The sequence below is a fragment of the Pyrus communis genome, chromosome 13 (assembly GCF_963583255.1).
Source record: "Pyrus communis chromosome 13, drPyrComm1.1, whole genome shotgun sequence".
NCBI lineage: Eukaryota > Viridiplantae > Streptophyta > Magnoliopsida > Rosales > Rosaceae > Pyrus > Pyrus communis.
Genome location: NC_084815.1, coordinates 2373754 through 2395253, shown reverse-complemented (window position 1 = coordinate 2395253; position 21500 = coordinate 2373754). Strand labels below are relative to the sequence as shown.

Here is a 21500-nt window from a genome sequence, read left to right as displayed (position 1 = left end):
GTTAGTAAAACGGAGTTATAACGAATAAGTTATTAACGATAGAAGTTGAGGGTAAAATAGTCATTTTGACATTAATGAGAAGATTCCAGAAAATCTGGAATAAAAGGGAGTGCCACGTGTGTGGCTGTGGTTGAAAGGAAATGAGAGATAAGGGAGAGAAGGGGACCAATGGAAGGGGAGAAAACGAAGGAAATGAGAGAAATGAGGAAACGGGTCTTTTGACCCGTCAGACAACCGGCAGGATTCATGGTCTCCCGGCCAATTTCTAGCGAGATGAAGGTCCCCCACTACCTAAAAGTCATCTCTCATCATCCTTTCTACCTATTCCACCCCAAATTGGAGTGAAATTGGTCTAGGAATTGGGGAACCCGCACCATGGGTGCCGCGAGAACCCTTGCTCAAATTCTAACAATTGTGAAAGGTTTCCCTCCAATTACCACCATTGCTAGACTTCCCTTGAGGCCTAGAACAAAGCCTAAACCACTGTAGGGGCTGCGGAGCACCAGAGGCGACGAATCGAAGCACACCCATTCTAGGATTTTTGACAAATTTTGGTGAAATTGGAGCTTTTCCTGACCAAATTAGACTTGGCCACAAGTATAAAGTTTGCTCTACTCTTTGAGATCTTCATTTATGTACTTTATGAGAATTTTTAGAAATAGTTGAATTTTCCGGCGAACCGTGACGGCGGCAAGTACGGCGGCGCATGGCCAGGGAGCCGACGTTGCTATTTTTCATGTAAATTTTGATATTCTGAATCTATAATTGGTAACCATTTGATATGAATTGGAGTATGAAGGTTAGTGTTGAATATGGTGGTTACTAGGATACGTTTGGAAATTTGTAAATAATGAATTGTGAACTAAGAATGACTTGATCCCTGTTTAAGGTACATAGGCAGTCTAACAAGATGTTTGATGCAGCCATAAAACAAGTAAGATTAAATAATCAAGAATTAATTTCTGTTAAGAAGTTGAGTTATTAGAAGTAAATTTTGACTAATAGAAAGCCTAGGCACATGCCTTATAAATTAATTATGTTTATGTTTATATTTATGTTTTTTGAGAGGGAGTTAAGGAATTAAAATAAAGAATCGTGATTTAAAATTTTACGAAATAAAGCAAAGTTTTTGGGCCTTCACCAATATATTTTCCCGAAATTAATATTTTCGGGCCCAGGGCGTGACAACATAGTTGAACATTGGGGATTGGGTAAGGACATTAAGATCATTTTGAGCCCCCGGAATACCGAAAAAAGTGTGCAAAATCCATATATCAAATGATGTCACCGCCTCCAAAATGATATTTGTCTCATTTTTTGTCCCCATAAGCTCTTTGCCATGCATTTAGACTCCAGGTCTAGTGCATACAGTTGATGCTTTCAATCATCCCAGGAAAACCTCGCATCTCGACCTTCTTCAGAAGTCTTTGCAAATCCATCTCAGTAGGTCTCCAGAGGTACTATGCGGTGTAGATAGATTCGATTACGGAGCAAAACCTCATCAAGGACTCAAGAATGATTGATTTCCCCATCCTCGCTATCTCATCCACTTGGTCTGCAGATGCTTTATATGCAAGCATCCGTAAGGCAGCAATAATTTTTTTACTCAGGAATGAGACCCATAACATCAAAAGCATCATTCTTTTGCACAAAGTAAGAATCATGGTTTCAAACAGCAATCATAATTTTGTTGAACAAATTTCGTTCCATTCTAAAACGACGTCTAAAGTACGTATCAGGGAATACACTGTTACAGACAAAATAATTGTCCAAAAGATTTGTACCTCGTCGTTGCCTGCTTCTATCAAGGTTTGCGGAACGGTTGGGCCTGGAGATCAGAGTCACAGCTTGGATGACTCGACGGAATATAAGGCTCTTTGGCTTCTTGCTTCTTCATCTCTCATTCTACGCTCCTCATCCTCATTCTCTTCCATCTCATTTTGGGTCACCTGGAAATTGACCATTTTTTCCCCTTGCTTAAACAATTCTTTCTCTTGCTTCTCGATTTCCCACAACATCCTTGAACAAGAAGACATTGTAAGAAGGAAGCAGAGACTATGAATAATGATAGAGATTTTGATTTTGGTGAAGAAGGAAGCAGAAACTATGAATGATAGAGATTTTGATTTTGGATTGTGATTTCTTAGGATAGATGGTGGGTTATATGGAGAAAAAAATAAAGGATTAGGTTGTAGATAATGTCACATGACATGTCGTCATTCATTAAAAATCTGATCGAAATATATTCTCAAAGATTGTAAACTGATTGTGACACGTGGCGCAATGTGATTGGTTAAAAATCTTATCGGAAATCTATCCTCAATAATTCTGAAAAGGTAACGACACATGGCACGACGACATTGAATAAATATCTTATCGAAATCTATCACCAAAAATTATCTTTTCGAATAATGACACGTGGCGCAACGAGAACCATTGAAAATCTTATCCAAATTACAAATAAAATTATTTTGTATTATTTTATAATATAAAAAATACTAATATTTTATTGCCTATTGTCATGGCTATTCAGTGTAAGGGTGGAGATGCAAAATGCAATTATTGTTCATTAAAGGCAGTTACTATTTATTGGAGGCTATTCAATAGTGACTTGCCCTAGGTTGCTCTTAGGTGACATCTGATGTGGACGAGTAATATTATTCATACCATATTTTCATACCACATTTCTATACCACCTTAGGTGACATCTGATATGGACAACCACATCATTTGAAAAATTTGCAAAACCCAAGGAAATGAAGGAGAAAGACTCTTCGTATACAACAATCATCATTTAATTAACTAGTTTTTCTTAAGGGAAGTATTATTGGCACTCCAAAAATCTCATTCTCCATTCCTCATCAATGTATTTTCCTTTCCAAATATAGAAAGTTTGGAGTGTAAAATGAGATTTTTGGAGTGCTAATAACAATTCCCTTTCTTAATTATTAGTTTATTAAATAATGAACTAAATTTAAAAATCTGATTAATTTCAATGATGTGGCTATACACATCAAATGACACATAATGTGGTATGAAAATGTGGTACAAAAACATGGTATGAATAAGATTACTCAATGTGGACAGCCACATCATTTGAAAAAGAGTAATGCTATTCATACCATGTTTTTGTACCACATTTTCATACCACCTTAGGTGGCATTTGATGTGGACAGCCATATCATTTGAATTAATCAGATTTTTCAACTTAGTTCATTATTTAATAAACTAATAATTAAGAAAAACTAGTTAATTAAATGATGATTATGATATACGAGGAATCTTTCTCCTTTCTTTCCTTGGGTTTTGCAAATTTTTCATGTTTTTATACCACATTTCTATACCACTTTATGTGGCATCTGATGTGAATAGCCACATCATTTGAAAAATTTGCAAAACCCAAGAAAATTAAGGAGAAAGACTCCTCGTATACCACAATCATTATTTAATTAACTAATTTTTCTTAATTATTTATTAAATAATAAACTAAATTTAAAAATCTGATTATTTCAAATGATGTGGTTGTCCACATCAAATGTCACATAAGATGATATGTACAAAAATATGGTATGAATAGCATTACTCGATGAGAATAGATATGGTACCGCCAGACCAGGGCTACGCTCGTTATTATCAGACACTTAACTTCCCACTTAACTAATTAATCATAATAGTTCATGTCAATTCGTAGGAGGCAGCCTAATCCCAAGTAGTGTGGTGTTATATACAAAATCTTTTTTTATTTTCAAATATTCAATTAATTTTTGTTTTTTGATTATTTTTAATTCATTCGATTCGGATGTCAGAAATTGAGAGAGGGCGTGTGAAAAGTAAAAATGAGCGTATGGATAACACCATAAAAAAAAATTAAAAAAAAATTAAAAAAAAATCATTCCACTTGATTTAGAGAAGCAATTTTACTTTTTAACAAAGGAAAATGAGGCGTCATTGTTCAGAAAATTAAGATTCATATTCATTCCTTAAACGAAATATCCTGAGTAAAGTCGAGAAGTTCTTGAAAACAAAATAACGGTGTGAGAAACAAAGAATGTCCTTAACAATATAGGTGAAAATATCGATATGCAAATTTATAGAAATATACAGAAATTATGGAAATTTGCAATGGGGTGAGTATATCAACTCATTTAGATTTAGTCAATATTAGATAAAAATTTCACATGAAAATTTTAAAAGTTTGAAATTTGCAAAGGGTTTCGGAATTTTTTTTGTAGTGAATCGATAAATGTTGTCGATATTCATTGAATTTTCTATATCTCGCCGATACAGAGTCGTCTCACTGGTCAACGGAGACTTGCACTAAAAGATAGGAGGTCGCATATGAACAACTTAACACTTTTGAGTCTAGTCTTGTCACTCACTTTATACTCATTAACCCTCTTTATTTATATCTAAAGGCGGTGTTTGACAGCTACTTACTTAGCGAAGCCTAAATGAACGCCCACATCTTTCTCTCTGGCTCTGTAGCTGGAACTGCAAATCAAACAAAGGGAATAGTATCACGAACGACCATTGCCTAGCTGACACCTTCTTGCTTTGCTTCCACTACGCCACACCAACCTGACACCTTCATGTGCACCTTCTTTCTCAGCAATCCTCCGTCAGGCTTTTGCCCATTGCGGAAAATTCCACACTACTGCCTCCCGTAAGAGTCTGGGCCGTGTCTCAGTTCCAATGTGGTTGGTCATCCTCTCAGACCAGCTACTGATTATCGCCTTGGTAAGCTATCAAGTTTATATTTCACTCTCCTTTCCATATTCACTCTTAATTTTGCGAACATTTCCATATCGATATCAGTATTTTGTGGTCATCAACTCGGATGTTTCCACAGCCAGTATGTCTTTTCATTTATATTAAGAGTTGTTGACTACTGAATAGTGTGGATTTGATTTAGTGGGCACTCGATGTATTTACCAACTAATGCATGACGACTGATAATATTTGAAAACAACGAAACCACCTAATTAAACTTAAGAATTTGGTCTAACAGTCCACTTAATCAAACAATCTCTAACCCTAAACAGCTGCGGAAAATGACTTGTTCATATATTTTAATGCAGGATGAACAATCATGTTTGAACCGAGCACTGCCACTATTCGACAACTTTCCGAAGGCGTGTTTCTTACCTATTGTCAATTAACTATAAAAATTAAGATATTACTCTAAAAAAAAGAAAGTTTACGTATAAAAATTAAAAAGCTATTACTGACACACTAAAAAAATTATTATTCACTCTTTATTAGTAAAAATACAAGGAAGAAAATATAAATGAAAAAGTGTAAAAATATCATTTTGAAGTGTCATTAACATCTTATTTTTTTATTACAGACAAATAAACTAGGTACATATTCTTGTTCACCCCATGGGACCCTATGGGTGCATCTCTTTGTTACCCCAAGTGTGGTTCCCACATTTTAAACGTGCAAATGTCATAAACGAAATTATTTACTCAAAATTCTAATCATATTTAAAGATAATTTGTGCAAAAAATTAATCAAATTATTAATTAGTAATCTACATATGTAAACAAATGGAGAGTACTTTGTGAAAATGTCAATCGTTATTCGTTATAAAATAATCGTTAATTAATTTTATTTTATTTTAGATAATTTTAAAATGATGAAGAAAATGATAAAGTGATGACCATAAACTTTTCCTAGCTAAAAGCAAAAATGTCTATTTGAATTAGATAAACTTGATAGGATGATAGGGTGATTTAACCTGCCTACAACTATCAAATTATTATAGGGCAAATCTGATTAATGGTACTCGTAATTATATACAGCATTTGAAAGATATTATCCTCGTGGTAAAAAATTAAGAACTAAATCTTTGTAGTGATATTCGTTAGGATTTAAACTGAAAATTAAAAGTTTTGTCAATTCTTTTGTTAATAGGGTGCACTTGAACTTCACATGTGATCTAAAACTATCATTCTTTATTCAGAATCTTCAAATGCAACCTATTGACAATAGAATTAACAAAACTTTTAATTTTCGAACTTGAATCCTTACGAAACTCACTATATAGTTTAATTTCTAATTTTTTTTTTAACAAAAATAATCTTTCAAATACTTTATAAGCACGGAAATTGTTAATTCAATTTAGCCCTTGTTATATTGTATTATTCAATATAATTGAATATGCAAATCAATCAGCGTCAGTCATTAAAAATCGTTCTTACATGGTGAACCTATCGACTAATAAGACGGATTAAAATAACAAGAAAGAAACTTCTTAGAAAGATACGATTATGACATTGACCAAAAATTAGTATTATAATTAAAAAGATTGGCGGGGTTGCGTATGGGATGATTTATTTGATTAAAATATGCTAAGTACATGTCATCATGTCGCTCTTATTGGCTTGGACCTTCGACCCCTTGAAGGTCCTTCTTAAGGAATGAAAATCATCTCCAGATCATTTTCGAAGGATTTTGAAGATTTTTAAATTGTGTCGGATCATTATATATTGTACAATTAGTTTTTTTGTCAGATACTATTTATATTTAATTTTAAATAAAAATATTTAAAATAAATTTTGACTATACGATGTGCGATGAATGGACACAATTTAAGGATTCTCAAGATCCTCACAAAGAGGATCTGGAGAGGATTCTCAGCCCATTTCCAATCGAAGGTCCAGAGGGTCAGAGGGCCGAAAATAGCTTGAAAACCGTCTCCAACCGAGGGCTAGACCAGAGGGCTCGTGGGCCCCACAGAATTTGAAAGGGCTGACCATTGCTAAAACGAGCCCTATGGCCCTTTGACCCTCGGTTGGAGACGGAGGCAAATATGACCCTGTACTGTTCATTAAAATATTAATATCTTAGAAGGCCAAAGGGCTAAAATGAGTCATCTAGCCAGTCCTCGATGGCTTCATTACTTCTCAAGAGAGATTTTTCAGTGTATTTTGAACACGAGACGACATGCCACATGTTATACAAGTCATGAAAAGTTTTTTTTTTTTTTTCAAGTGTTTCTTCAATTGTATAAATTATATAACATATCGTTCCGTATTTCGAGTACACTGAAAAATATATTCCTTATAAGGTTGTGGGAGGTTTGCTAACTTACAAGGGTAATCCAAGATATCAACTTGTGATTTGTGAGAGTAAAGCTCAATTCATATTCTTTTGTATTCATTAATGTTCCAACCATCACATATTCACCCTAAAATTAGATGCTCCATTGGATTTCATGTATTTGTAGTATTTTATTGTTAGTTGGAAGGAATCTAATTGGGGAGGATCACCATTTGTTTTGCCATTGAAATTGTTTATTAAACATTGTTGAAATCAGAGTATGAGTGTTATTGATTTCATATAAATTGTTTATAATTCACCAGAACAAAAATCTTTGCTTTTTTTCTTTTAGATATGTGAGGCAATAATAAATAAATGTTACATGATTTCCTAATTTTCACTCTTTACAACGAATTTCTTAATCTGTATGTGCGCCTTATATCTATTTTGATCCGTTAATAATTAGTAAACTCGTTAATACTCCACAATTGAAATTCAATTCTTTATTTTAAGTCCGATTACTGATTAGCATAAGAACTTGAACCTAAACCTTATAACGCGATTAATTTGGAAGGAATACGGCTGATCATTTTACACGTCAAGGGGAAGTGTTGAACAATGACCCGATGATGAGTACCGGCTGAGCAGTCAAACATCAAGCAAACCCACAGAGAAAATGAAAATGGCAATCTCGTAATTAAATTTCAAACCCAAGGTCAATAATTAAGGAGCTCTTGACTTCAGCATTGTCCCCTGATTACGTTGCTATATAAACCCCAAAATATAAACCTCTCTCTTCAGTCTTCTTCGGTGTACCCCAAACTATTTGGAAAAAGCAATCTGTACTCCCAAATGGCTTGCTACTGCCACCCACCGCCGTCCACCGACGCCGACGAAGCCAGCTCCGCCTCAATATCCGCCGTCCATCCGGACATAATCCAAACCCACATCCTCACCCGCCTCGACGGCCCCACGCTCGCCTCCGCCGCCTGCACCTCCTCCGAACTCCACGCGCTCGCCTCCCACCAGCCCCTCTGGGCCAACATCTGCCACTCCACGTGGCCTTCCACCTCCACGCCACGTGTCAGCCAAGTCATCTCCACTTTCCCCGCCGGCCCGCTCTCCTTCTTCTCCGACTCCTTCCCTCTCCTCGCCAATCTGGAACCCAACACCGTAACCGCAACCTCCGGTATCGCGCCAAAACACGATCAGGACCGTCCGTGCGAGTTAATCTCCGCCGTCGATATCTACCACCGCGGCAAGCTCATCCTGAGCAAGGTCATCGAGACGGAGACCGTGACCGGGTGGTTCCGGTGCTCGCCGTTCCGGATTGACCTGCTGGACCCCAAGGACGTGGTCCCCACCCAAATCAAGTACCCGGAGGGGCAGGAGGCCGACACCTGTCGCGACCTCGGGGACGATCTGACGCTGAGCTGGATCATGATCGACCCGACCGGACGGCGGGCGATGAACCTCTCAAGCCACTCGCCGGTGTCGGTACAGCGGCACTGGCTAAGCGGCGAGGTGCACGCGCGGTTCGCGTCGATTCTGCCGGGGGAGAAAGGGACGGCGTCGGAGCACGTGCAGTGCGGGATATTGGTCACGTGCGGAGGGTCGGGGGGAGGGGAGATGCAGATAAGGGAGGTGAGCTTGCAGGTGGAGGACATGGACGGAATGCACTTGAACGGCAGGGAGGGTTTGGTAATTTTGGAGAGGGCATTGAAGGGCAGAAAGGGAAGAAAGGGGAGGAGGAGGGTGGCGGAAGGAAGGAAGAGGTACGCAGAGTACTTGGAGAGGAAGAAGGAAAGGAAGGAGAGGAAGCTGAGGACTGAAGGGACATTAGATACTTTGTGTGTGGCTTTTGGGGTATTGGGCTTTTTCGTCTTTTGGCTATTTATTTTGTGCAGATGATTTTTATTTATTTTCTCAGCTATTTTCCTCCAATGGGTTAGTGAAAAAATATGTAGACATATGTAGACAAGTATAGGGAAACCGAAAAAACGATATAGGCTCAATACCAACATATTCTTATAAATAAGAAATTAAGAAAATGATGTGAGTGGCACAAAATGTTTTATTTATAATAAATTTGTCATGGATATGCTACTCTACCAAACATTTATGGTTAATTGATGAATGCTTAATCAACTTAGTACTGATTTGGTACTGATGTGCTTTTATAAAAAGTGGGTATAAAAAAAACTAAGCTAAAAAAGATGTTTTGGTAAACACTTATAAACAGCTTATTTTCACAGTTTTGAGTGAAAAAAAACTGAAAATATGAAGCAGCAAAAATGAGTTTATTCTCACAGCACAGCAGAAACATTTTTTTTTCTTCAAAGCACAGCAATACCAAACCAACCCTTAGTATTTCTTAAATGTATTTCAACCATTTTAACCTTCGAAATTTATATCGACATCGATGCTTCCACAAAATATGAGTGTCAATTAATATTTTCGAAAAACCCGATTTTTTTGTTAATAAATGTAGAGTGTAGGGCGTGGAGATATTTTTCAAACATGGACAAATAAGCCATCATCTTATTACACAAATAGAGGGACACTTGAAGAAAAAAAAACATCTCTCCACTTGCATAATAACATAAAGAAATTTCTATCGACATTGATGTTCCATAAAATATGAATGTCAATTAATATTTCCCAAAAACCTGATTTTTTTGTTACTAAATGTAGAGTGTAGGGCATGGAGAGATTTTTCAGTGTGTCTGACCATATTTCATTACACAAATGGAGGGAGACATCAAAAAATAAAAATAAAAAAATTCCCTCATCTTGTATAATAACATACGGTGTACTACTCCGTGTTATGGGCACATTAAAAAAATGTCATTAGGGCATGAATGGAAGTATGTGAGTTATGAAGGAAAGCATCTTACGAAAGGGCGTAAAAGGGGTCCTTACTTCACCTAATTCAGCCGGCAATTAAAATTGAGGAAATGGTCCGATTGTAAAGGACCATGATGGCATGATTTGCCCTTTTTTTGAGTCGACAATGGCCAAGAAAGCCGGTGGGAAGTGGGTTGTTAACTCACGAGGAAAGCCATTTACAAGTACAACAATGGAGCAGGAGGAAAAGGAAGGCGAAAAGTCTCTCTCAAGTCTCCTGTGTTTTGTTTTCTTGAGAGGGTAGGGAGCCACTTTGCAATTGCTCTTTTAAGAGAGTAACCCATTAACTCGACACGAAAATAATAGGTTTTGAATTAATCTATTAACAAATTAGACCGTTATTGGGTTATCAGTAAAAATTTGTTAACAAGTCAGGTCATTTTTGGATTACCTATTAATAACCCAATAAGATATCATTTACCATATCTAGACGTTAGGCTTGACAATTTTTTGCATGGCTCGTTAACCTGACACGAAATGACACGAGCTATTAACAAGTCGGGTCATTATCGGATCACCTATTAAGATAAGGAATTTAACACGACATAACCCGTTAAGATAATGGGTACAACACAAATACGAAAAACACGACTCATTTGCTAAGCCTCTAAAATTAGTGAGATGTGCCACTGATCTCTTAGGTGACTAGAATCTGATGGGATGTCCACATCTCTTTCGACAACGTTTGCCATTTAGCAGCAACATGCCAACAGCAGGTTGGTTCTGGATTTTTGCAACTTACAAGAAACCGCAAAATATGAAAGAGTACAGATTCATATTTTTTTGTGGGTCTATAATTTGGCTTATTGTTTACATTTCTCCCAAAATGTAGTACCAAAGTTTTAGGCTTCCTGCTGCAATTTGATTGTTTATGTCACAAGCTTCATATGGACTTAATGCTTCTACAAATTCACATCCCAAAAGGCAAAAGGATCGCATGAATCAGAAAATTATCTTTTTAAATCTCAACGAATGCAACACGAGTGTGTGTGAGAAAGAAAGCATTGATGGTCTCCCGAGGGCCCTTCTCCTTCCGAAAGTATCTTCCAGGAAAAAGGCACGGGTTTTCTTTTAGGGACATCGCTCATGCGCATGTGAGTGACTCCCAATCATTGATGCAACTGTGGGCCCTACCTACGCCCCACTGCATTAATGGCCAAAAGTTACCTAGACGCGCATGAGCTGATTGTCACATGCACTTCCAATGATTGTTTGCCACCCCTCTATCTCTATCACGCCCCCTCCTCCTTCTCTTGCTCAGTCTACCTCAAATAAAATCCTAAGCAAAAGCCTGGGAAGGGTAAACAAATACTTGAAAAGCATGCTTATATAAACAAAAGCAATACATCTTCATTATTTGCTAGTCCAACCTTCCAGGAATTCTTTATCCTTACCAAACTATATAGCGTTTGAAAGAATTTGGTATGTTTATCAAATTTCCATCCACTGAATTTGGAGGTTGTAAGAAATCTGATGAAATATTCTATACGATCTTACTTGCTTTGTTGTGCCTTGGCTGTGCTTCTGAGTTGTTTTTGAGGATAAGATAATACAGCAAACTCACATGAATTTGATTTTCCACGCATTTAATCCTTCCTGCAAGTGCCTCCCAGCGAATAGAAGACCCTGCATAAGTAGATCAACCGTCTTTTATTGAATCAGGAGGTCCTCTTGCAATCGGCATTCCACTGCCATAATTGGTTCTCGGCTTTGCATAGTCCACAAAAATAACGCGTCCATTCAGTGGCTGCGAGTGTTTTGAATATGTCATTTTAGAGTTATTTATTATGGCAAGATTCAAATGGATTAAGGAAAACAGAAAACAAGGAATTACCTTGCCATTCATCTCCTCCAGGGCTTTGTGGGCTTCGTCTTCTGAAGCAAAGGTCACGAATCCAAATCCTTTCGATCTTTCTGAGACTCTGTCCGATACAATTTGGGCTGCCAAAAATAAATAAGGTTTAAGTACAAGATGACAGAATATAATCAGTTTAGAGATAGTTGCCTCAGTATTCTTGCATTTGAATGCAAATCACCTTCTATCACTTGTCCATACTGAGAGAATGCTTCAGATAACCCCTTCTCATTAGTGTAAAACGATAGTCCTACAACGCGGGGAGACAAAGAATTCTTCAAATCAAGAGGATAAACATCAACAAACAAAGAGATTTGCATGAGAAATAAACAAGAGAAAACAAATCAAACCGATGGCAGTTAAACGACTTCAGGCAATGCAAAAACTACGAACTTATATGCCATAATGTAAAAAATTTGGGTGACCAATGTTCATTTTGCTAGCTAGAGCAGAACTATAGAAACCCACACCTTGCATTTACCACTTAAATAATTAAACCCCAATACATATTACATAATCTCTTCTCAAAGAAGCTATTCCACAGGTGAAATCATACAAGAATACCATAAATTTTCTTATGCAGATGGCAGAGATACAGAGTCAGAGAAGCAATGGAATTGTTCCCATAACTTCTCATCCCACCAAGAACCGGATTTTAGCAAGTGTAAAGTGAGCAAGGTTACACTAAACAGAGTCCATGATTGCTCTTAAATACATCATTCTGATGAGAAATTTCTGAAAAATACAACAGCAACAAACAACAACAAAACCTTATCCCACTAAGTGGGGTCGGCTGGATGAATCCTGGAAAGCCATTACGACCGGTTTTGTCCCAAGTCTTCCGTTAGCAAATGGTAAATCATAACCGTCGAATTGGGTTGGAACATGGTATTTGTAAATTTCAATGTGTCCTGTTCCAATATGTATAATCTCTTTTGAGGGGGCAATACTGGATAAGCACAAGTCTAACAAACACTTTGTAAACTTAGTCCAATCCACTCCTTCTCAAACAAATTAATTCCACCAAAGATTATATCTTTCTCCTTAATTTTGGTAAATTGGATGAAAAAACATGATATCCGATTATGTTCGAGTTCGACACAGCTTGTAATATGATTTGAACTTCCTATTCAGAGAACACAACTTCATTTCGTCTTAAAGCAGAATACTTTACAGAAATGGAGATAAAACAGAGAGAGAGAGAGAGAGAGAGAGAGAGAGAGAGAGAGAGAGTAATATACCGCCAACGAAGAGCTTAGTAGCGATTCCCCTGCAGGAAATCAGAAGAGCGGGAGGAAGAAGAAGGGTGGAGGAATACGATAATTTAGGGTTTGAGTGCACCAATCTTCTAAGCATCGCCATTGCTTACGATCAGACTCTGATACTTGTTCCACAGGAGAGAGGAAGAAGAGGAGGGCGGGGGGCGGCAGGGGTTTCTGAAACTTGTGACTAATTAATGGGCCGCTTTTTACAGGGTTTAACAATGTTGGGGGCCTATCTAATTATTAATTATCTGCTTTTCACGTCCTAACAGAGATATTTTTGTACAGCACCTCAAAGTAGTGTGATTCTTTTGCCCTCTTAATTGTCGTTACATAAGTTTAAATTATGAGATTGTGTATAATAAATAGATCAAATTTAATTCATCCAACGGTAATTACTAAGGTAGTGAGCATTACTACCATTTCAAATGATGAGCAAAAAATGGAGTCCATTTAGAGGGCATGTTTAGTATAGGAATGAATTTGCAAGAAACGAGAATTATTCTCATTCATCTCATATGACCACGGACTGGTTTGACATTACCGAAACTATTTTAAAAGCAGCGTTTTAAAAAAGTTGGGGCTAAAATTATGTTTGGTAAATGAAAAAAAGTGTTTTTCCCCAAAATCATGGGTCCAAAACAGCAAAAACCAGAAGCATCTTCCCCTGCTTCTGAAAACATCATTTTTTTTTTTTTCACAGCACAACTCCAAACTGGCCGTACATCATATCTTACTCTTCAACTCAGTGCATCTCATAATTCAAACCCCTTCCCCTTCTCCCCTTGGTGTAAATTAGTATAAATATCCCTTGTAAATAAAGTAGTACAGAATATTGCTTGTAAATAAAAAGTACGAGGATTTGAACACGAAACTCAGCAAGTTAAAGAGAAAGACGCTAACCACCAATTTGAAAAAAGAAATTGAGATCCACATGTTGCCCCACCATGAAACCGTGCCAAACTACAACACTACAACAAACTTCGTGTATATGCAAGTTTTTCTCCCGGCTTCCGGTGCATGAAAGAAGACGAAAAACACAAAGTTGTTCAGGGTATGCTCTACCAGCTAAGCTTCAATAATAGACTAATAAAATAGATCCATAATTAGAGGTCGTTAACACAAGTTTGAATACCACTAATGCAACCAAACCACCTAACAAACCAAAATTACTCATCCAAATTAAACATTGGAAATATAATTAATTAAATAAAAAAAAAAAAAAAAAAAAAACTCAACTAAGTGTTACAAACATCAAAGAGTCCAGGGGGAGATACATATGGATTAACAAACAGGCCGAGTGAGTGCCACCCTTGCAACCCTCCCAAGTCAGTAAATTCCTCAGGAACATTGACCAGCTCGGCGCGGGGATAAGTTTTCGCAGTTGTTACGCCTTATGCTGTTGCGCTGCCATTATTCCTGAGGACCGGAAGTAGAATAACTATATAACTATATACACAACTTATTCTACATGATTTTGTACTCGATCGAATATGCAGAGGAAGACACCATCGGTTCCCTAAGTTATCATGTATGGTGCACTTTCTGCAATGCTTGGTATATCATGTCGATGAATTGATCGTCCTGAAAGAATAACAATACAGAGTCAGTCATGAGAAAACTTTAGGTCGAGGATGCTTAAAACATTGGAGGCCAAATGTTTGATTGTCAACAACCAAGAGACAGGTACAATTCATGCAAAACATAGTAAGATGAATCTATAGTTGATACACCGACTTCTTTTCTTTCTACATATTGATATATAAATCAGCAGACTAATGCCCCCAACGTATATACACAAATTCATATAAAATATAATTTCATAAAAGGCTTTCTATGAAGTAACCGTGTTTTGGACAAAAAGAAAAGGTTTACTGTGCTCACTATATGTTGGGCAATTATTTCATGAATACAGGAGGTAATTCTGAGTACAAAAAAGAGACAAAACACAAAAATACCTGAACAAGCACTACAAGTGCCTCTCGAACTTTTTCTCTGCTAATAAGAGGCCCATCACTCGGAGCGGGAGGAGCAGAATTGGGAGTTAAAGATGGTGGGGGTGTTGGTGGTGGAAAGGGTTGAAGCATTGGGGTGCCATAGGGGCGTTGCAGATTCAGGGGTGGATGAAGTACAGCAGCAGATGGCACAGATGAAGAGGTAGGTGGTATGACCAAAGGAGGTGAGGAAACAGGGAGAGGGAAGAAAGAAGAGGGCTTTATAAGATTAGCGACCCGATTGTTGCTGGTGGTTTGATCAGAGGAGCCATGTAGGGGGGTTGGTGTAGATGGGACTGAATGGGAATGGGTTGGTATTTGTGGAGTTGGTGCAGGGGATGAAACGGCACTGGGTGCATAAGAAGGCGTGGGAACAGTTCCAGTAGACTGATAGGGCAGTCTTGAATTTGTTGCATTTGAAGCCTTATTTCCAATATTCATAGCTGCCTGCAGTAAATATGAGGGGACGATATGATTAGCCATCAGTGAAAACAAGCTATAATGAGTAAGGACAAAGGAGATACGGAGCAAAGACAACATACCGGAAGAGAATGACATGCTAATATCCAGAGACATCATTCTCTTTAAGTCTAAGCAAATACATCATTCGGGTTTTTCAGAATGCTCATATCACAAAAATAATAAAATAGTTTCTTTAGACCAATTTAGCCGAAACAATATCATTTGTAATAATTAGAGCATCAATATAAGCTTTTTCATCTTCTGGATGAACTGTAAACTCTACTTCAGTTAAGATAGTTCTCTCAATTTTAGAAGAAATATGCTTTTATTCATTTCACATGGGCATTCACTAAGAAACATCCCTTGCGATTTCAATGTCCTTCAAGTACTTACTCTCACACCCATACTCTTCCTATAATTGGTATTGCTTCTGAATTATATTTTTGTTATTCAGAGGAATCAGAAAGACAGAAACAACTGCCTTTGTTATCCCAAAATTTCCTCAACTAACATCTCTGAGGAAAAGGATTGAAATAAAGTCCACTCAATTTTAGCACCTCCAAATGCTTTACTGAGAGGTAAACGCTTAGGACTCGGCTACAACTTCACTCAAACAGCCCAAACAGTGAGTTCTTCAGGTATGCCTATGACTTAAAAGAATTTTAGGTACTCTAGGAATGAATTCAAAAGCATCTCAACCATGGAATTAAATAACATACTTATAGATGATACATAATGAACCACCAGGGATTAGGCTAAATTAGTTAGCAATGCACCAACAAAGATTCGAGGGAGGGATTTAAAATGACTGGATGCAATGCATTGAGGGGGATTTGCAAATGACTACTTGAAAGGAGTCATTTCTAGATCCTTTGTTTGCCTTTGTAATGATCATGTAGTGCATTTCAAACCCCTTTATCTAATGTTATGTAGTTCATACCTAACTAATTTATACTAGATCACTTGGTACTTGCAAATCCCTCATCCATAGGGGAAAAGTTCTAGACGACATAAAAGTAAGCAGATCGAAAAGCCACCATGCATGAAATCATACCAGGTAGCTTATAAAGGAAGAATCTTCAGGCGCCTCAGCAGCAGTAGGGGGATTCAATGATGGCTCCAACGGCCCTTCCATGACCAACATGGATGGGACTGCTTCAAGTTCCTCAAACTCACTACAATTTAATAAGCAGAAAGAAAATTAGATGCAACATTGAAGGCACAATTTACTCAATAAACAAACCCAAGTTAATGATGCAACTCATGATATGCAGAAAAAATTATACTGACAAAAGAGAAGATGGAAATATAGAAATATTAGAAACAACAGGAACTCATACCAAGGATAGTACCAAACTTAAGGGGCCCTTTCCACCACTTATTTCTTTTTTTCAGAAATATATTATATAAGTTATCTAACATTACAACAATTCAGGTTGAAGTTAATTTTATATGGCTAAGATTGAAGAACAAATGTCAATTCTGAACCTGAATACAGGAAGTACAATAAAAATATACAACACAATTGGAGCAACAATGGAGAAAGGGGGTAAAACCTTTTGCTTGAAGCCACTTTGGACTTTGGTGGAACCTTTGAGTATGCATTCAGGATCCTGTAAAAAGGAAAGGCATTAGAATCCAAATGCGTAAATGTGGCACATCTACATCCACATAGCTTAATGCAGACACGAAACTAAGGTATCCAGTATTTCCAAGTCACCATTTTACTTCTGTAGATCCCATGCTATGCTCTCTGTTTGTATGCATATCCATATGTATCTTATGCATGCACCCGGGTCACACTGCTGCTGATAACTTCAACATTTAACATCATATATTGTCCTTTTGTGTTGTGTTACACATATATGTAAGCATTTGTATAACTTGTAAACTTTACTAATGTCAAACTCTTGTAAGAGAAAATATATTGTGCAACTATATACCCCTAAAAAAATCTGTAATGTTATATTACCATCCTGCAAATCTGCGATATGCAATTAAATGTCTATAACTCTTTCTTAGAAACTAAAAAACAATTTGTGCTCAAAAGGGAAGCAATAAGAATTATGAGAAAGACATTGTACCTAGTAAAGAGATTTGCAACTTCCTCACATTCACGTGCGTTATAAAACCAAATGCCGTTAACTTCTTGGGATGCATTTCTATACAATAAATATGGAACTTGAACTTCATACTCAAAATCTCCCAAGACATTCTCCACTAGGTTATCTGTATAAAATAAAAACATAAAATTAATAAAATAAAAAAATATCTAAAGGGATATATGCATAGATGTATGTAACAACATATTTTACCAACATAATTAGTGTCGTTCAGTTTCATAGATGATCAAATCAGATATTCTAGGAAGACAGTGTGTACGACTTCCTAAAAGTTGTCACAAATAAAACCTACTTCAACAGAAAGGTAATAAGAATTCTATCCAAAAGAGAATGACCTTATTCAAAAGTATAATATAAATTATAATACACACTTTTACAAAATCAAATTTTACATTGTGTTGATAGATTCAAAACAACGCTATAACTAGATTTCTTGTAACAGGTAAACAATTCTGTCTGAACTTTGGCTCTCAAATCATGTTGGTTGTACTCATTTTATGTGTCATTGAGAAAACAAGTTCCACTTTTTGATCAACTTTATGAAACTTTATACTTTACATTGATCTATTTCTCAACCTTGCATGAACATAAATATCGTGTCACTTTACAAAGATCAAATCGTCCAAGCTTCTTAACAATCCAAACAAACCAATCTTGAGAATTATTTATAGATTAGTGACACGTTCGAACGATCAGTTTAGATATTTCATTTATTTTTGTGGAAGCACACCAAAATGATGTATGTTTATCTTTGCTTAGAGACTGTCCAGACGTGCATTTAAAGTTTAAACACTGCACACAGATGGTAATGTAGATTGAGACAAACAGTAGCAAAAACATCAAGTAAAAATAAAAAAAAAATTATTTTAGTGGTAAAATGCGCTACAATCTATACCGTGACTATCAAATGGAAACCAACTGTCCCTATCAACATTCAAAGAGCATATCTTTCAACATAAAACAACATTGACAATAAAGAATTTATACCAGTATTGCGCCGATTCATAACGATGAACTGGAAACGCGGTTGAGTATTCCTTAACAATACAACAGGCAATCCAACTATCAGTATAACTAAGCGAAACCATATCAGCATTCACTCGAAATTTCGAAAACAAAAACCAACAGACACAAAACAATAGCCAAAAAAATGCAAAAAGTAAAAAGATTTACCTTTTAACAACAAAGAGAGACCCTTCAACATCCTTGCGACTCTGCAAAAACCCAAAACGTAATTAATTAAAAAATTCAACACTTAATTTGGATTAATTCTAAAACCCTTGAATTTCTTATAATTTTCTGGGCAACCAAATGGACAAGTGGAAATTACGATTCGGAAAACGAACCCATTGATTGCTCTCGATGTTAAATTCATAGAAGGTGACGTGGGCGGCCGTAATCAGAATCTCTTCGATGAAGGGATCGATTCTCTGCAGCACCGTGAGATTGAGCACTTTGGTGCTCTGCTGATCGAGATTCGGCATCAATTTCCCCGTCTGAGACATTTCTAATCGGCTCCGGAGAAACTTAAACCCTAGCGCCGGCGATTTTCCTTTGAATTTTCCGTTTTATTTGCCCGGGAATTCTACAGAAGCCAGGGGAGCGGAGAGAGAGGGGTGAGCGTGTGACGGAAGAACACTGCAACGGAGTTGCACAGATTTTGCTGTGCTTGCTTAATCCTGTGAATTTACAATTATGGCCTCACCTTCTCGGGTTGCAGTATGGGCTTTTAGGCCCATTTTTGTCACATAAATGCGGATCATAGTCCCAAAATTTAATGATGTTGTTTTTTTGTTTTTTTTTTATTTTTTTTTCAAAAAATTTAATGATGTTTTTTTGGTGACCATGGATTTGTCGTCTTTGTGTTGTGTCATAAAAATTCTAATATAAAATTTCAGATGTAAAGATAAACACTCTTAATCACTTAAGTTATAAATTTAATACTTCACACGATATATATGTTTTAGTTAGGAACTTATGACTAGAGGTGTCAAATTGACCCATTGGTTGTTAATGGGTACCCATTGAGACCTATTTAGTTTGATCTCACCTTACACCAATGTCATTACTACCAATCTCACATCTGTATTGTGATAATATCAAATTATATAGGTTTTAATAGTACCCATTAACAACCTAATCTGTTGATTTGTCACCTCCACTTATGACCATGTTCTCATTATTTCAAGCCAAAACTATTGATCGTAACAAAAGAAATTGTAAACCTTTTTTTTTCCCAAGAATATTGCTTAAACGAGTCTACCGTTAAGTAGTAGTTCATGTTACTTATGGGTCAAGTATATATATAGTCATCAACTTACCTAATCTATTAAATCAAGTTATGTTTGAGTTTTATTTTCGTGTTGCTTTAGATACTGAAAAATCTCAGAAAATTGTTATTGACAATTCAAAAATATCACCGTGCACGTCTGTTACGAATGACAAAAAAAATAAAGAGAGTAGAGTACGTAAAAAAGACGACTATTTCATAATCTAGTCATTCCAAAAGTAGAGTAAGGAGATGACTGAATAATGCACATTGAGAATAACAATAACTTCCATTACGATATCCTCCATTGGACAAAGTAAACTACAACCAAATTCACACAACGATTACTAAGTAGTTTTGCAGAAAAAAAACCCATACCCAAATAGAATCACAAACAAGCGTTTACAATTAATTGTTGAAGAGCTTAATTAATCTCTTCCATCTTCTTCTTGTCAGTGATGCTTTCGTAGAGCCAACGCAGACAGCAGAATCAAGAACATGAAGGTGACAACAGTAACGAAGGAAGCCACCACAGCCCCACTCACGTTCTTGCAGAAATCACCGAACTGGTTGCAGATGGCCAGCCAGTTGGAGCTTGCGTTGCCGTTGTGGGCTAAGTAGACTATGGATGTTGCAGCCCCAGCAGCAGAAGTGGCTAGAGTCAGTGCCACCTGCCATGACATCACAAGTTTAATTAAGTTATTAATTATAAACAGATTAATCATATATGATTTTGTATTATGAGCTAATCATGTGAATAATAGAGAGTGTAGGAATGTAATTACAAGGTCAAGGATGAGGAGCAAGAGCCTTGGTCCACTTGCATGGGGGCGAACGATGCAGACGACGGAGAAGGGAAGTGAGAGCACCAAGTAGCCAGCTACAAGTGACATTGCTATTAGGAAAAACCTGCATGCATGCATGGATATTAGATCAATGAACCGTACAATACACACAAGGGTGATATTGTCTTTTTCAAACATTCAGAATTAATGTTACGTTGTTAAATTGTCATGTTGCTACCATTTTAGATTGACAGTCTGACAACGTAACATATCAGATTATCAACTAAGCACAACAAAAAGTAGTTCATCTATTCGATAATCTAGATTGACAACCTTACAACATAACATATCAGAATATCGTAAAACATTTTCTTTGGTGAAAAATATCACTAAAAGGAAAAAAGAGGAAGAAGAACGAGAACATACTGAAAGCTAGGCATGTCATCATAGCTAGCTTCAAACTGGAAGAACTGGGTGAAGAAAGGAAGGTTTTGATCACTGGTTCCCATGGTGGCAGCAGCAGCAAGAGCAGCCATTATTGCACCAATCCTCAAAACCAAGTCAATTATGGCCATCCCTTTCTGCATTCCGCCCTTTTCTTCCTTCACATGATGAACTGCCATAACAGGCCCTTTTCCTTTGGATGCACTTCTTGCCTCAATATCAATGGTGGTCGACTCGCCGCCGCCGCTCTTCATTTTCGTCCGGGAGAGAGAGAGATAGAGAGGGGGATAAAACAGAAAACTAAAGCTTTGGAAATGGGAATTGCTGAGGAGAAGAGACTAAAAAGCTTGTGATG

At 36.9% G+C, this 21500-nt stretch overlaps 4 protein-coding genes across 4 annotated transcripts; 1 reads left to right on the top strand and 3 right to left on the bottom strand.

Moving 5' to 3' along the window:
- Positions 1-7812: 7812 nt before the first annotated feature.
- Positions 7813-9104, top strand: LOC137713969 (probable F-box protein At2g36090). Its single transcript, XM_068453330.1, has one exon. It carries the CDS (start codon positions 7897-7899, stop codon positions 8953-8955), a length of 1059 nt encoding a protein of 352 aa, XP_068309431.1. The 5' UTR covers positions 7813-7896; the 3' UTR covers positions 8956-9104.
- Positions 9105-11252: 2148 nt separating this feature from the next.
- On the bottom strand, positions 11253-13289 carry LOC137713782 (small RNA-binding protein 11, chloroplastic-like). The gene is made up of 4 exons (XM_068453133.1): positions 13048-13289; positions 11988-12056; positions 11786-11892; positions 11253-11698 (listed from the first exon to the last, which is right to left on the bottom strand). Exons 1-4 carry the CDS (start codon positions 13166-13168, stop codon positions 11591-11593), a joined length of 405 nt encoding a protein of 134 aa, XP_068309234.1. The 5' UTR covers positions 13169-13289; the 3' UTR covers positions 11253-11590.
- Positions 13290-14125: 836 nt separating this feature from the next.
- Positions 14126-19349, bottom strand: LOC137713051 (mRNA-decapping enzyme-like protein). Its single transcript, XM_068452288.1, has 8 exons — positions 18994-19349; positions 18821-18861; positions 18635-18684; positions 17609-17753; positions 17081-17137; positions 16579-16699; positions 15027-15509; positions 14126-14652 (listed from the first exon to the last, which is right to left on the bottom strand). Exons 1-8 carry the CDS (start codon positions 19150-19152, stop codon positions 14596-14598), a joined length of 1113 nt encoding a protein of 370 aa, XP_068308389.1. The 5' UTR covers positions 19153-19349; the 3' UTR covers positions 14126-14595.
- A 1019-nt stretch (positions 19350-20368) lies between these two features.
- Positions 20369-21399, bottom strand: LOC137712077 (casparian strip membrane protein 1-like). The gene is made up of 3 exons (XM_068451224.1): positions 21128-21399; positions 20702-20825; positions 20369-20587 (listed from the first exon to the last, which is right to left on the bottom strand). Exons 1-3 carry the CDS (start codon positions 21397-21399, stop codon positions 20369-20371), a joined length of 615 nt encoding a protein of 204 aa, XP_068307325.1.
- Positions 21400-21500: the final 101 nt, after the last annotated feature.

What these genes read in the sequence shown, in the direction of transcription:
- LOC137713969 (XM_068453330.1), top strand. Translation starts at nt 7,897, where the DNA reads ATGGCTTGCTACTGCCACCCACCGCCGTCCACCGACGCCGACGAAGCC.
- LOC137713782 (XM_068453133.1), bottom strand. Translation starts at nt 13,168, where the DNA reads ATGGCGATGCTTAGAAGATTGGTGCACTCAAACCCTAAATTATCGTAT. An exon ending in GTATGGACAAGTGATAGAAG is followed by an intron (nt 11,893 to 11,987) that starts GTGATTTGCATT and finishes TATTTTTGGCAG; the next exon opens with CCCAAATTGTATCGGACAGA. An exon ending in TGGAGGAGATGAATGGCAAG is followed by an intron (nt 11,699 to 11,785) that starts GTAATTCCTTGT and finishes AAACACTCGCAG; the next exon opens with CCACTGAATGGACGCGTTAT.
- LOC137713051 (XM_068452288.1), bottom strand. Translation starts at nt 19,152, where the DNA reads ATGTCTCAGACGGGGAAATTGATGCCGAATCTCGATCAGCAGAGCACC. An exon ending in TATGAATCGGCGCAATACTG is followed by an intron (nt 17,754 to 18,634) that starts GTATAAATTCTT and finishes TATTTTATACAG; the next exon opens with ATAACCTAGTGGAGAATGTC. An exon ending in CTTCCTTTATAAGCTACCTG is followed by an intron (nt 15,510 to 16,578) that starts GTATGATTTCAT and finishes TATTTACTGCAG; the next exon opens with GCAGCTATGAATATTGGAAA.
- LOC137712077 (XM_068451224.1), bottom strand. Translation starts at nt 21,399, where the DNA reads ATGAAGAGCGGCGGCGGCGAGTCGACCACCATTGATATTGAGGCAAGA. An exon ending in GATGACATGCCTAGCTTTCA is followed by an intron (nt 20,826 to 21,127) that starts GTATGTTCTCGT and finishes GCATGCATGCAG; the next exon opens with GTTTTTCCTAATAGCAATGT. An exon ending in TGCTCCTCATCCTTGACCTT is followed by an intron (nt 20,588 to 20,701) that starts GTAATTACATTC and finishes ATGTCATGGCAG; the next exon opens with GTGGCACTGACTCTAGCCAC.